The 14,031-nt window shown below is 38.4% G+C and overlaps 1 protein-coding gene across 1 annotated transcript in view; it reads left to right on the plus strand.

The window, feature by feature from the left end:
- Stip1 (Stress-induced phosphoprotein 1) overlaps window positions 1-14,031 on the plus strand; it is a 156,717-nt gene that overhangs the window by 65,343 nt on the left and 77,343 nt on the right. Inside the window, exon 2 of the mRNA XM_090376776.1 lies at window positions 5,717-5,926. Coding sequence (XP_090232902.1) covers window positions 5,717-5,926 — 210 coding nt within the window. The remainder of the gene's footprint in view (window positions 1-5,716; window positions 5,927-14,031) is intronic.

The following is a 14,031-nucleotide window of genomic DNA, read 5'->3' on the forward strand; positions in this document are numbered from 1 at the left end:
ATGATTTGTTCATGTAAAATTTAATGAGTAAAAAGTGAAGTCAGAAAATGGCTCACTTTTGTTATTTTAAGAAAGATGAAAGTGATAAGTATAGTAGAGAAGGTACCAAACCAACATCAGAATAGAGTTGTCAATTTCCAACAAAGACATTACGGAGGCTAGTGGTGTGGTGAATTAAATTCTGCACACTCTTTCAACTGTAAAATGTGCTTCTAAACACTGCTTATTGGGTATTAATAGTGAGTGGTTTAAAATTTTCTGTTGGTTAGTGGTGAAAGAGTGGGATGATGTGTTCCACTTGCATGAAATATGGAAAGAGATAGCCCACAAACAAAGAAGTAACTTGGGTAACTATGCCATTCACAAGACTTTGAAAAGAAAGCTTGGTTGGCCATGAAAAAGATTAAGTTTCAAGCTGATTCTTGTTCAGATATAATTGAAAAATGTCTACTAGAAGAAACTGGGTTTGGGCAAATTGAAAAATCAATTTCAATTTTGAATAAATTTTAGAGAGATGCTATGCTATGAGCTTTATTATCTACGTATTGGTTTACCAAAAAACAAGTTACCATATACTACTACATTATTTGAAAATTGCTCAAACATTGCAAGACTATGGGCTATTCCTACTTAAAACATCTTAACCTTGGTAAAAATGCAAATTATACCTCAGAAAGAATAATGCGAGAGTTGCTTGAAATTTTAGCATCAGAATTTAGATCTTACCGATATCCATAATCGGACCATGCTGTTGGGGAAACAAAAATAGAAAGGGTTATAAATTTGAATATATTACATATAATTACAATTATCGATATTTTGTTTAGAAACTCCACTCCCTATTTTCTATTGAATGCTGAGGCTCTGAAGATTTGTATCTAAAAGGATTCTTTGATTTTCCTTCTGTTGTATTGCCTTTCTGTAGAAAGGATTCTACAGAAAGGCAATACAACAGAAGTGTTGAAATACCAAGTGTCACCACATTGGAAATTTGCTAATAAACAATTCTAAGTTTGAATTATTGTTATGCTAGAAACCAGATATAAATTATGTAAATCTTAGGTAAATACAAAAGATTAAATTCTTACCCGCTGACAGAACTCTTGCTGATTCTCCCACAAATCAGATGTGCATACAGGTAAGGCATGCTGCCAGTAGTTAATTTATATGTAAAGGATTAATTCCAGTAATTAATTTATATGTAAAGTATTAATTCCAGTAGTCAATAGAATTGTGCCAGATTTTCAATCCTGCATCTGGGGTTTTTTGTGAAGTGGAAGCCTGACTTGACCTTTGCTCTCATACTCTGGGCATCAGTGTTGGTGTGCAGGCTGGTTCTGGTGGTCTGGAAGGGGTTGTATGTGGCTGCTTCTTTGGACAACCGGCATATTTTCCTTCTTGGGTTTTTTTTTTTTTTTTTTTCCCATTTCTTCTATTTTCTTATCAAAAAGATAAATATTGTAGGTTGAACTCTAGTCCCTGTTTTCTATTGATTTCTGCGGCTCCAAACATTTTTATGTAAAAGGATACCTTGAATTTCTTTCTGTTGTATTGCCTTTCTGTAGAAAGGATTCTAGTGTTGTTCAAATCCCAAGTGTCACCATGTTGGAAAGCATGGAGGGCTGGTTGGACTTTAGAAATCTTCCAGATTGTACTTTTTGGGGGGGGGGGTGGCGCGTCTCCGTAACCAGGTGGGTAGGCGTCTCCGTAACCAGGTGGGCAGGAGCAGCAGTTCGTAGCACACGCTTCTTGATTAGCCCGAGGTTCGAGCCCGTGATCACCAAATACGGAGGATGCGGAAAGGTCAGGGAAGACCACCGCATATGCCCGGAGCAATATGGCCTTAGTTGCTAATGCTCCTAAAAACCAAAACAACATCTTTTTTGTGCTCTTTGATTCTGCAGTGTAGGTGTCTTTTGTGACACGCCTATATATATAGCCTCATTTCCTAGGTAGGACCTCTCGGATTGTCAGGTTGTTGTTTTACGATCTGCTTAATGGAGGCTGAACTTTTGAAAAAGGCAAAGGTATCAAATTTCCTGACTTCTTTTGCTATTTTGGTGCTGACAGATGGTATACATATGGAGATTTTTCTGTCCTTGCTGTAGAGGCCTGCACAAGCCCAATCCTGGGCTTCGGCCTGATCTGCCCCAAGGGCTGGGTAACATGAAGGATGTTTGGGCTTGGCTTGGTTATAAATAATCTTAATGAATTGTTATTTCAAACATTTCAGACTTTTTTTGGGCTATTTCTTACATATATTTTTTATATATTTAAATTCTTAAAGGATTTTTAGAAAAAATGTGTATTAGTTGTCTGTTGACACTTTTAATTGACCAATAAGGTGCACTTTGCCATCTCCAAAATTCACCGAAATTTGTACTCTTTCATGGAAATAACCCAGTCTGTATTTTTGCTCAGTAAAGTAGCGTTTACGGGTATTAAATTGCAATTGGTTACATCAAGAGTACGATACGACTTATTTAGCTGTATGTTTACAGTATTTCTTAAAAGTGTGATACTGTTAAATCTCTAGTTCTGCTACACTGAGATTTTGGGTTGACTTTCAATTCTAAGACATTCACTTGTAACACTTTCTAGCCACTTCTTTGCTATATCCAATACTGACCAATAATTTTGAAATACAGGTAAGACGAATGCTTACACATCATTCATAAAGTGAGAATTGCCAATGACAGTCAGTTCTAAATTTTTAATTTACATAGAGGTGGATATCGCTATTCGTTTTGGAATTATATTAAATATGGTAAATTGAAAATTTATTACATTTTCTTTTTTATATAATTAATATTGAATTTTGAATCTGAAAGGTTTTTTATTATTATTATTACGAAACTTCAAAGTAATGCTAGCAATTTTATTTATATAAAAAGTTTCAATCAGAGTAGGATGAAAATCGGTTCGGGGGGGATTGAAAAACAGATTCGAGCTCGGGTCAGGCCATCTAGACTTCAGGCTCTGGTTGGGTAAAAATAAAAAATGTAGACCTCTACCCTGCCGGGTTGCGATTGGATGATGGTCTGGGAGGTGTCTTTTATGGCTTTGTTGATAACATGTAGAGGAAATCTGTTCTTCATGGCCAGCCTGGGTATTCAATAAGTTATCTACCTACGTATGAAGGAAATGAGATAGAGGCAAAAATCTATTTTTATTTTTCAGTGTAACTTCCATGAACACTCGTTCCATTTTGTTGGCAATGGGGAAATACCAGACAAATAAAATTCTTTGTCCTATCCATCAAAGAACACAGGAACAGCATGTTTCAGTTCATTATCATCAGCAAAGCGACATCCACATGTTTTTATTGAGGTGTCAAAACAGGAAATAGTCACTGGGGCCATATCTGGCCTGTAAGGTACATGGGTAAGTTCTTTAAACTGTCTCTCAAAGCAGCAGCAACAGCATGTGACCTGTGAACTGGTGCATTGTCCTGAAGAAGTAGCACACCTCTGGAAAGTTTTCCATGGCATTTTTCCTTTATGAAATCCCTTGGGTTGTGCAGTATTGATGCATATGAATACCCATTATCTGTGCTTTGTGTTCTTAGTAGTGAATGTACAAAATTCCCTCAGCATCCCAAAAAAAATGGTGGCCATAATCTTGCCAGCTGAAAGTTGTGTCCGAATTTTTTGGATGGGGGAGAACCTTTGTGCTTCCACTGCATTAATTCTTGCTTGGTCTCAGGATCCCAGTGATGAAACCATGCTTTATCACTCATAACAATTCTGGAGATGAAAGTTTCAGGATCCTTTCCATAAAGCTCTAAATTCTCCTCACGACACCATACTCTGAAGGGCGCCTCCGTAGCCAGGTGGGAAGGAGCAGCAGTGCGTAGCACACGCTTCTTGATTAGACCGGGGTTCGAGCCCGTCACCACCAAATACGGAGGATGCGGAAAGGTCAGGGAATGACTACCGCATATTCCCGGAGCAATATGGCCTTAGTTGCTAATGCTCCTAAAAACCAAATAACAAACAAACAAACAAACATACTCTGAATTGCTTCTGCACAGGAGTCAGAAACTGGGGCCTACCTTGCACTGACCTTAGTCATCCCCAATCTTCATGGAGGATGGCTATAACTGTTCTTCCCTCAGATATGTCACATTCCCTAGAGATTTGGGACACCTTTGAACATCTGTCATTCAGCACAAGGGTTTCCACAGCTTGGCACATTTCTGGAGTGGTCACTGTCACAGGCCTTCCTGGACATGGATCATCTTTGATGGACTCTCTACCCCACTTGAATTGTTTTGACCAGAATTTCACCTTGTATTCTGAAGGTGCACTGTTGCCATACACAGCCACTATCCTTTTATTAATGGCCTTTGGCCCATTTCCTTCTTTAGTGAGAAACTTGATGACTGAACAATGCTCCAATTTCAGCAAATCCAGAATTTGATACAAATGTCTTCTTTCTGTTACAGCAGCACAACCTAAAAACATAGTGAGATCAAAATTAGTGTGATTCAAGTTTAGATATGAAGGAACATGATAAAAAACATTGAAATATAACTATGGGGGAGCAGTGGCGTAGCTAGGGTGGGGCGGAGGGGTAAGTCCGCCCCGGGTGGCACTTTTCACGTGAGACAATTTTATTTTTTGACGATTCTTTTATTTATGTTAACTTGGTAATTTTTATTACTTAATTAATAATTAGTTTTTAACAACTATACTTACAACTAAAATAAATAAAATATAAATATAACAAAACCATTACATTTCCCTATCATACTATAATTCAAATTCTTAAAAATAAAACAATTGAATGATTAATATGAATGTCAACTAAATCATGATCACAATGACATTAATAAGGAAGAGTTCCTCGTTGAGAGAAAAAGACTTCAGAGTTTTATTTCTGTTGCTGCTATGCAAGACAAAATAGACTTGGAAGGACGGTCCCCTTGAACTTTGTTCTCGAGAGACTGTATTTTATTCTAAAATACAGTCTCGAGAACTCAGTTCAAAATATTGTAATACTACTGTGAAGTTTCCTCACAATTGCTGTAAGTGTTGCTAGTTGTGAGAGGAGTTTTTCTAAATTAAAATTGATTAAGAATTACCTAAGATCTACGAGCACCTTGCATTTAAGAAATCTTGCAATACTGTGTATAGAACAGCAACTGAGTGATGAAATAGACTTTGACAATGTCATCGACGATTTTGCTAACAGAAAAGCAAGAAAAATAACATTTTAGAATGTTGGAATGTTTGAAGTAAAAAAGTTTTACTTCAAAAATAAACAGTTTTAATTTATTTCCCTATACGTCGTTTTGACTTTTTGTAATATTTTTGGTGTGTATTGAGAGGGGTGGCAAAAGCTCTAGCTACAGTACTGTGGGGGGGAGTACCTTAGGTAGATATTTTTGAACACCTCTCATATGAGACATCCGTACTTGTTTCAACGCTAAAACTTTTATGTCAAAAGAGCTTTATAGACCCTGAAATAAATCAGTTAGCCTGTTTTATATTTTTTGGTGGATGCAGCAAAAGTCTAGTCTGCCTTACATCATTTGGCTACTTAATATTAATACTAAATAGTGCTATTAACTAATGGTGAATTTGTTCTTGGTTATTTAAACTTTAGACAATTTTATCCATAAATTTAATATTCTGTTTAGCTTAATTTTGTTATTAATATTTAATTCTATGTGTACATCACTGTTATATACTACTAAATATTCTGTTTTTAGGCCAACGCTCTAAAGGACTTAGGTAATTCTGCCCTAAATTCAGGAAAAACAGAAGAAGCAGTTAAACATTACAGCGAGGCTATAAAGTTGGATCCAACTAATCATGTGCTCTTTAGTAACAGAAGTGCTGCATATGCAAAGTCTGGAAAATATAAAGAAGCTTTTGATGATGCAGAAAAAACAGTACAGTTAAAGCCAGACTGGGGAAAGGTGAGCATTGATATTTTTGGTTCTTGATGTATTAAATACTGTTTCAGATAAGGTAAGTTTTTTTTTTTTTTTTTTCAGTTTTGCCTTGTATGACATCATTATCATTGTATAGTATAGTTTGAGTGGAATCAGCATTAAAGTTAATTGCAATAATTAAGATATCCATAAAACTTGAAATTTTAGAGGAAGGTATGGTTATATATTTTTATCTTAATATATCAAGATATATTAAGATAAGTTTATTTGGCAAGTTTATTTGAATTTTATAAATTAGTCACGATTTTTAATTGGGCTAAGTGACAAGCATAATGCAATTAGCAGATAAGTGAAATAATTTTGAGTTAGCTGTTACTAGCCTAGGATCTCTGGGTGGTTCAGCTTGAGATTTCATTTTGGTGATTGCCCCCCCCCCCCTCCTTTGATAGTTTTACAAATTAAAAATATCAAAAGCAACCATTGCAAGGTGTTTGAACAATTGCTGTAGCTTAGTATTGATAAGCATTTCATTAGGTCTGATATAGCTGAATGGTAAACACAGAAGTGCATTAGTTCATGCATTTGGGTTGACCATATGTTGTTCTGTGTCACTGCCAAATATGCTTAATGATAATATTCTTGTCACAGAAGTAGTTCCGAACTCCTCTAACCTATTTGGTTTTGCCAGATTATAAAAACTTTTTGATGCCAATTGTTGAGAGTCTCAGTCACCCTGGTGATCTTGTATCACCTGTGTGCATTGACAGCATGTCTTAAAATTAGCCCTATGTGGGTTATCCAGGTTCAACTACTGAATTATGGATTAGATACATAATACCAACACTGACATTCACTGCTTTCCCTAACTCCCAAAATGTGGTAATTGCCTTCACAATTGTTTTGTCATTAATTGCATGATGTGCTTGTTTGAGTCAAGACACATCTTCAGTACAGCAACAACTGTTCTTGTATTGTTTTGATCATTTCTAAACCTTTTATGCCTTAAAAAACGTACTCTGTTACACAACTTATATAACAAAAGGGTTTTTTCAGTCAGTGCTCACCTTGATAAATTTATCAGTTCATTAAAAAATCCACACTGCTTTGCATGCTATTTGCTACCTATTCTAACTACTCGTTATACCTTATTTTGAAAGAATATACACAATTTCTTATGTGCTGTTTTATATATTGTCTTTTATATCTTTATATTTTCATAGTTATTTTTCTCCCTCTGGTGTCTATTACCAATACTATACAGGAAAATTCAAAATTATATGTAAACACTTTAAATTTCTGTGATCTTAACTGTCCTGATTAATTTCCATATATACTAAAGGATGTACTTAACGTTCCTGCGTGTTTCAGATAAAGCAGTGACATATCAACATGAAGAATAAGCTACTGACATTTGAATACAGGAAAAATAATAGTTTAATTGGTTCTGAAAAAATGTAACACAAACTCAGAAGACTTAATTTTCATATAGAAACTGATGAAATGTGGCATTCACTGAGATTCTAAGATTGAATTTGCATCTAAACAATAGAAAAGAAAAGGAAAAAGTAGCCAGATTAGTCCCTTATGTAGTGTTTCTTTAGTTTGGTTTGGTCTGATCTGGTGTTTAATGGCACATTGGCAGCTGAGGACATAGTGTCAACAATGTTTGTGACAACACAACAGACATGAGTAATGAATGAATGCAGCAGATACTTCATTTTGATCTTTGCAGATGAAAGTCCCTTCATGTTGAGGAAAGCTTGCAAAGAAGATTAAGCTTTCTTGGAAATGTGATGCATGCAAAATGAACAATTATCACAGCAAAAAAGTAGACGCGGCGATCCCCACATCCACAATAAAACAGTTGGAACAGACAGATCCCATTGGTTGGGATGAGTTGAGAACCCTTGTGAAGTCAATTCAAGTCGTGGTTATGCAACTGGTAACCAGACTAGATCAGGTAAAAGAGGCTCACTTGCGACTGACAGAGACTGTTGTCGCGAAATTGGAACATCAATATAAAATGAGAATGGAAACTGATTCAACCGCCACGATTGTGATGGGCGCATTTGTCAACAGTTCCAAAATTATGATGTCCAGAGTCAATCTCATTGAGAAAGAATTACTGAACTTCCAGGAGACCTCATTGGGCGTTATTTCGAAATTGGAATTTATCTTCAATATGATGAAAGCGAACCTTGGAGTAACAAAGACATTAAGCTTATTCTTCTCGACATCTTCAATAAGATCGAACTGAATAAGTCCGAGGAGATGAGGGACATTACAAACCTTCTTAGCGTGCAGGAACTCATTAAGATATATAAAAACGTTGAGAAGACGCATATTGTGCTAGTTTGTCCTGATTGCAAAAGGAAATCTAGTCATGTTCTTTCCCCCACCATTCCCAGGAGAAATGATTCCGCTGAGGTCCTGATCGGCACCGCTCATCGGGCCCAATCTATGTGTCTCCAACAGCCTACTTCAACTGACAAGAACTAACATTGTTCTTTCCGGGGACAATATCATACACGCTCACAAGAAAAGACAACTGATGAATGCCATCCCACAAACAGGAGAAAGGGATGTCATCCCCCACTCAGGAATAATGTCACCAGTCAAGAAACAAACGTCAGGAGCGAATAAGAATTATCAATGCAATGATACATCTCCCTCCTCCTCAGAAACTGCGACCGAACTCCTTACCTGTCATCCCTCATCACATCAATCACAGCAGGACAGAACCACCTATCCTCGTTCATCTCAGAAACAAAACCTATCCATCCAAAATGCAGAGTTAAGCCGATGTGATACATATGCAGACGTCCTCAAATCCAATCATTCAACTGTCCAGACACCTAGGAAGAATGCCCCAAGGCTACATATCCGGCCGCACGCCATGGGGGATGAGGAGACACGACCAATTCCCAGCATCCAAATACCACCATTTAAGGTACTGGAGGAACCATATCAACCAAATCGGATCTACAAGTGCCCTTCCCAAAGAAAAAATCCCGAAATCATCCATCTCACTGCCACAACGAAGTAACAACCCAGCCAGAATATCCTAAGGAGATGACATTTTTCAAACTTAAGCAGAAAGGCACAAAAAGTCCAGAAACCACACTAGAAAAGCCAAACTACCATATGAAACCCATGGTCGGTACTGCTAACCCAACGAAAAATCATGCGATTCCACTTAAAATCTCGACACGTAATAGATCAATTTTTGTCACACGGCTTTCCCCACAGACAACAGTTGAACAGATGAGATAATATCTGAATGAAGACATAGGTATAGATGCAGAAGTTGCTAGGCTTACCATGAAACAACCATACTATGCATCATTCAAAATCACTTCTGCAGAATCTAACTACAAACTAATCAGCCTTGCATCATCTTGGCCTGCCGGGGCACATGGAACATTTCTACCCTTCCAAGTGTCTCTCTACTGAGATGCAGATTCCTGAATAGTAAGAAACCATGACAAAGGAAAGGAAGAGCTGACTCAGACCCACCATCATGTCTAAGAAAAGAGAGAAGCATCCAGGTTATACTGTTCCAAACCTCTCCAAAGGTCCGAACAACCTCATAGAAGCAAGTCAACGACAAGAACACTTGCCACCAACTGCTGGGGAACATATGAAGATTAAAGTAAGGATTACCTCCAGATCGAATCAAAGCCGATATTCGAAGGCCACCAGAGCTCCAACAAGAACGTACATCAAAATTTCTATGATGTGCACTATTTTCTACCAAAATGCTAGAAGCCTGAGAAATAAGCTTCAGACAATGGAAATTCTTCTCCTGTCAAGGTTGTATGATGTGATTTGCATTACAGAGACTTGGCTCTCCCCTAATGAAGAGGACTTTGCCTTCTCTCAACCTGCATGTTTCTCTGGCATTTTTGCCTCAAGAGATTGGAGGACTGGCGGTGGTGTAGGTATTCTCTTCAACACACAGAAATTCTTACTGACTAGCTCAGCCACTTTGAAGACAGAACTGTTTGAAGTTGCTGGAGTCTCACTCAGTGTCCAAGACAACAGACTTGATGTGTGTACAGTCTATATCCCCCCACCTTCAGTTAAGAACACTATACAAGAGGTCTCTAACTGGATCATTAATCAATGCCATCCAAAAGCAACTTTAGTTTTGTGTGGGGACTTCAATATTAGCTCAGACCAACACAGTCTTCACAGATTGTTGTCCTCTAATCTGGCTGCAGTAGGACTGACCCTCCAGAACTTTGCTCCCACTAGAGGCACTAGCCAGTTAGACCTAATCTTTGCCACAGACTCCCTCACCTTAGACAGCCAGCCTGAAACAGTCTTCATGTCAGACCACTTATCAGTAGCCCTCTGTCTCCCAATTGCTTCCAAGTCACCATGGCAACATCAGATACCAGTTAAGAAAACTGTGATTAGTCCTTTGCTTCTCGATCCACAGAAATGCTGCTTTGCAGCATCCATCTTTCCTTGGGATGCCCTAAACCAATGTCATCCACAGCTCAGGCTGCACTTTCTTACCTGCTGGCTGAATTCCATTGGTGGAACCAACAGCTCAGCCTCGAATTTCAGAATGAGCAAAGGCAAAGGCTTCGTGTAAAATGGAAAGCCATGTCAGACCCAATAAACAGGATAGCATACTCCAGAACCCATGCTCAGTTTAACAGATGTAAATCTAAAGCCATGAAAGCCTACATTGATAAAACACTCACGGTAGGGAAGACACTGTTTAAGGCAGAGGACATGATGATTTCCCTCAGCAAATTGATCCAATCAAATGGCTTGACTACATTACAGGGTTCGAGCCCAAGTCTGCGTCAGACCGTAAGAACCTTCACAACAGTTGTCAGCGAGATACCCTCACATCCATCATCATTACAAAAGGAGGACTCATCCAGGCCATCAATAGTATCCCACCAACATCATGTGCTGGATTTGATGGGATCCCACAATTTATCCTTAAGAGTGTAAGTGTTTACATCATAGATGCACTTCTAGGAATCCTAAATGGAATTCTCACAATTCAAAGTTTCCCAACAGCCTGGAACCAATATATAGTTCGGGCAATTCCAAAAACACACGGAGCTACCTCAGTATCACAGTTCAGGCCAATTGTGAAAGCGTCATGCATCCTCAAAATTATGGAGAAGTGCCTTCTTCCCATCTTAACCAACCAGGTTCTCCCATACAATTCACAATTTATCCTTATGCACTGAAACGCAGGTCCACCATCACCAACCTGCTGGCAACCACTAACACCATTTTGGAGGCTCTACAAGACAGGGAGGAGATGGCAATTGTGTATCTAGATATCCAGTCTGCCTTCCACTGCATTGACGTCCAGCATCTCCTTCAGCTATGTGAGGAGGGATACCAGATTAAAGGAAATATCCTTGAATTCTACCAGGGTTCTTCACCTGACGGTGAATAAAAAATCCTTCACTAGGAAAGTCAGTGTAGGTGTTCCCCAGGGCAGAGTTCTGTCTGGGCTCCTCTTTACTGCTGCCATCCAACCATTCCTATGCCAGGAAATGGATTTTCTCAGCTACGCAGATGATTTGAATCTCCTACTTCGGATCCATGGGACCGACCAACCTGAGACTGCTTCTGACACCATCAACCAACAGCCTAAAATCTCTTGTTACGTACTTAGCACAGTTCTCTCTCCAGATTAACCCAAATAAATCTGCACAAATGGTGTTCTCACTCAAATCACACCCAACTCAACTAAATCTGAAAATCCATGGAACCTCCATCCCTCCAGTAACCAAGCACAGAGATCTTGGGGTCATCTTTGACCTTAAGCTCAGCTTTAAACACCATGTGGCAGATATTCACAACAAGGTCTGCCGATCCAGATGGCTTGCCAAACAACACCTCCTTCATGTCACAGAGTCCCAGTACACCATCCAATATATTTACTGGTTTCTTCAGCCAGTCATTACCTACGGATCTGAAATCTGGGCATCGGCAGCAAAAACCACGCTAAAAACCATGTCATCTGATGAGTACTGGCTTCTTCGGTGGGTGCTCTTCAAGCACAAGCTTCCATCCCTCACACACATACTTCAGAAATGACCCAACTTTTGAACTACAGAAAAGTCTCAGAACAGATCTTCACCCTCCGCTTACTCGTCACCATTAAAATGATAGTGGGTGAAACTAACACGCCAAGTTTTTGGCAGATTTGTATTTGGAGAATCCCTCCGAGACCCTTAAGGGTCCTCCCTTCTTTACAGTCCGTGGCGTGGAGGCTCAGGAAAAGCGACAGATTCCTGCCAATGGAGATCCTCCAAAACGTCCAAGATATGGATGCTGGCTACAAGAAATTCATTGAGGACAAAGCCTACAGAAGACGTATCATCAGGGAGCTGCTCTCACCTTCAACCGAGTGACTGTCACTATTTTTCCTTGATTGGTTTGTTGATATTGTAAAAAAAAAAAAAAAAAAATCTGTTTTCATTTTACAACTTTTTTTTTTTTATAGAGTTTTAATTCGTTTCTATGTTAAACCCCTAGCATTTTTGCTGTTATGGGCATTGCATCAGGCATACATATAAAATTTATTTATTTTTGCTGATTGCAATAAAGATATTAGGTATTAAGATTAATTATGAAGACTTCAGTAGACTCAGAGGTGATTCCCTTGTATTGGAGAAGTGCTACTATATTGCCAATCCACAAAGAACAAAGTGAGTACAGAGCAGGTACTCTGAGTTCAGCGGTAATGATTATGAAAGTAATACTGAGTCATCTCGATAGAAATGTTTTTCTCCTGGGAATACTGCATTGTCTTGCAAAGGGAAAATTTTGAGTAAATTTCACTTTATGGGAGCACCTCTGTACATCAATGAGAAAGAGAGGAAGAAGGCGGTGATTGGCAGATGAAGGCACCTCCCACTCGCTGCTTCCCCCCTCCTTGCCTGCATGTTATAGGTGGATGTCATGTGACATTGCAATGTGTTGGAGCTGAAATGAAGAAAAGAAATGTCAAAAAAGAGCAAAAAATAGGTAAATGTAAATGCAATTTTTTTTAAAATGAGCAGCAAAAATGAAAACCGGACACAACCACTGATACTTCTTGCCCGTACGTTAGACAATTTCGAGTGCATTAACAATGAGGATTCCTCTTTGTTAATGCACACCACAAATGTCAACAAAATGTCTACAAAAATGCTTATTTAAAAAAAATATTGGGGGCTGCTGCCTCCAAACCTCCACTTTTGTGACAAGGCATTACTAGACAATTCGACATGCATTAACAATGAGAATTGCTTGTGCACGTTTACAAAAAGCTTTCCCTCCCAGCACCCTGTAGTTATGCAGAGAACTATATCTACAGAATCTCACACCAACAACTAATACAATAACTGCAAAAACAATCAAATCAAGAAATTCTTACTTGAATACAAAGAAAACTCACCTCATCAGTCCTGGCATGCCAGCTGGTATATTTCACTCGCTCCACTGGGATTGGACTAGGAATAAAAAATATAAAAAAAAACACTAACAATAAATAAAAATAAAAAAAAGGAAAAGAATATGTGACGGCAGCAGTCAAATATATCTGATAGCAGCATGATGGCGATGACAAAACAATAACCAAGCAAAAAAACATGAGGAAACAAACCAAATGATCATTCAGCATTTACCGCTACAATCAGAAGCGAATTTGCATCCAATCAAATAATCGGAAAGGCAAATTATGGCATGTTAATAGAAGAGACAGTAATCAGCCAATCACGGAACTTGACAAGACAATCACTCCGTTCTTTGGTCACACTCGCAGTGCACTGACAAGGTGCTCCCATAAAGTTGATTTTGGCCAAATTTTGTTTAACTAACCTGAAACTGTTTTGATAGTATCACTCATGAGTTTAAGTTAAATGCAAGAAATAATTTTGGCATTGTTCTTTTGTGAATTTTGCGAAGCAGTTAGCTGAGTACTGCAAAAGAGATTGCCATATAAGCTGGAACATATTGGGATCAAGGGCAAGAAATGGATTATGGGATGTCTACATAACAGGAAGCAAAGGATTCTAATTAATTGTTTACTCTTCAGAATGGGCTTGGTTAGAAGTAGTATCCCTTGGGGATCCACATTTGGACTGCACCTCATTTTGATA

The sequence above is a fragment of the Mastigoproctus giganteus genome, chromosome 6, assembly GCF_048544385.1.
Source record: "Mastigoproctus giganteus isolate SK-2022 chromosome 6, ASM4854438v1, whole genome shotgun sequence".
In the NCBI taxonomy this organism is placed as follows: domain Eukaryota; kingdom Metazoa; phylum Arthropoda; class Arachnida; order Uropygi; family Thelyphonidae; genus Mastigoproctus; species Mastigoproctus giganteus.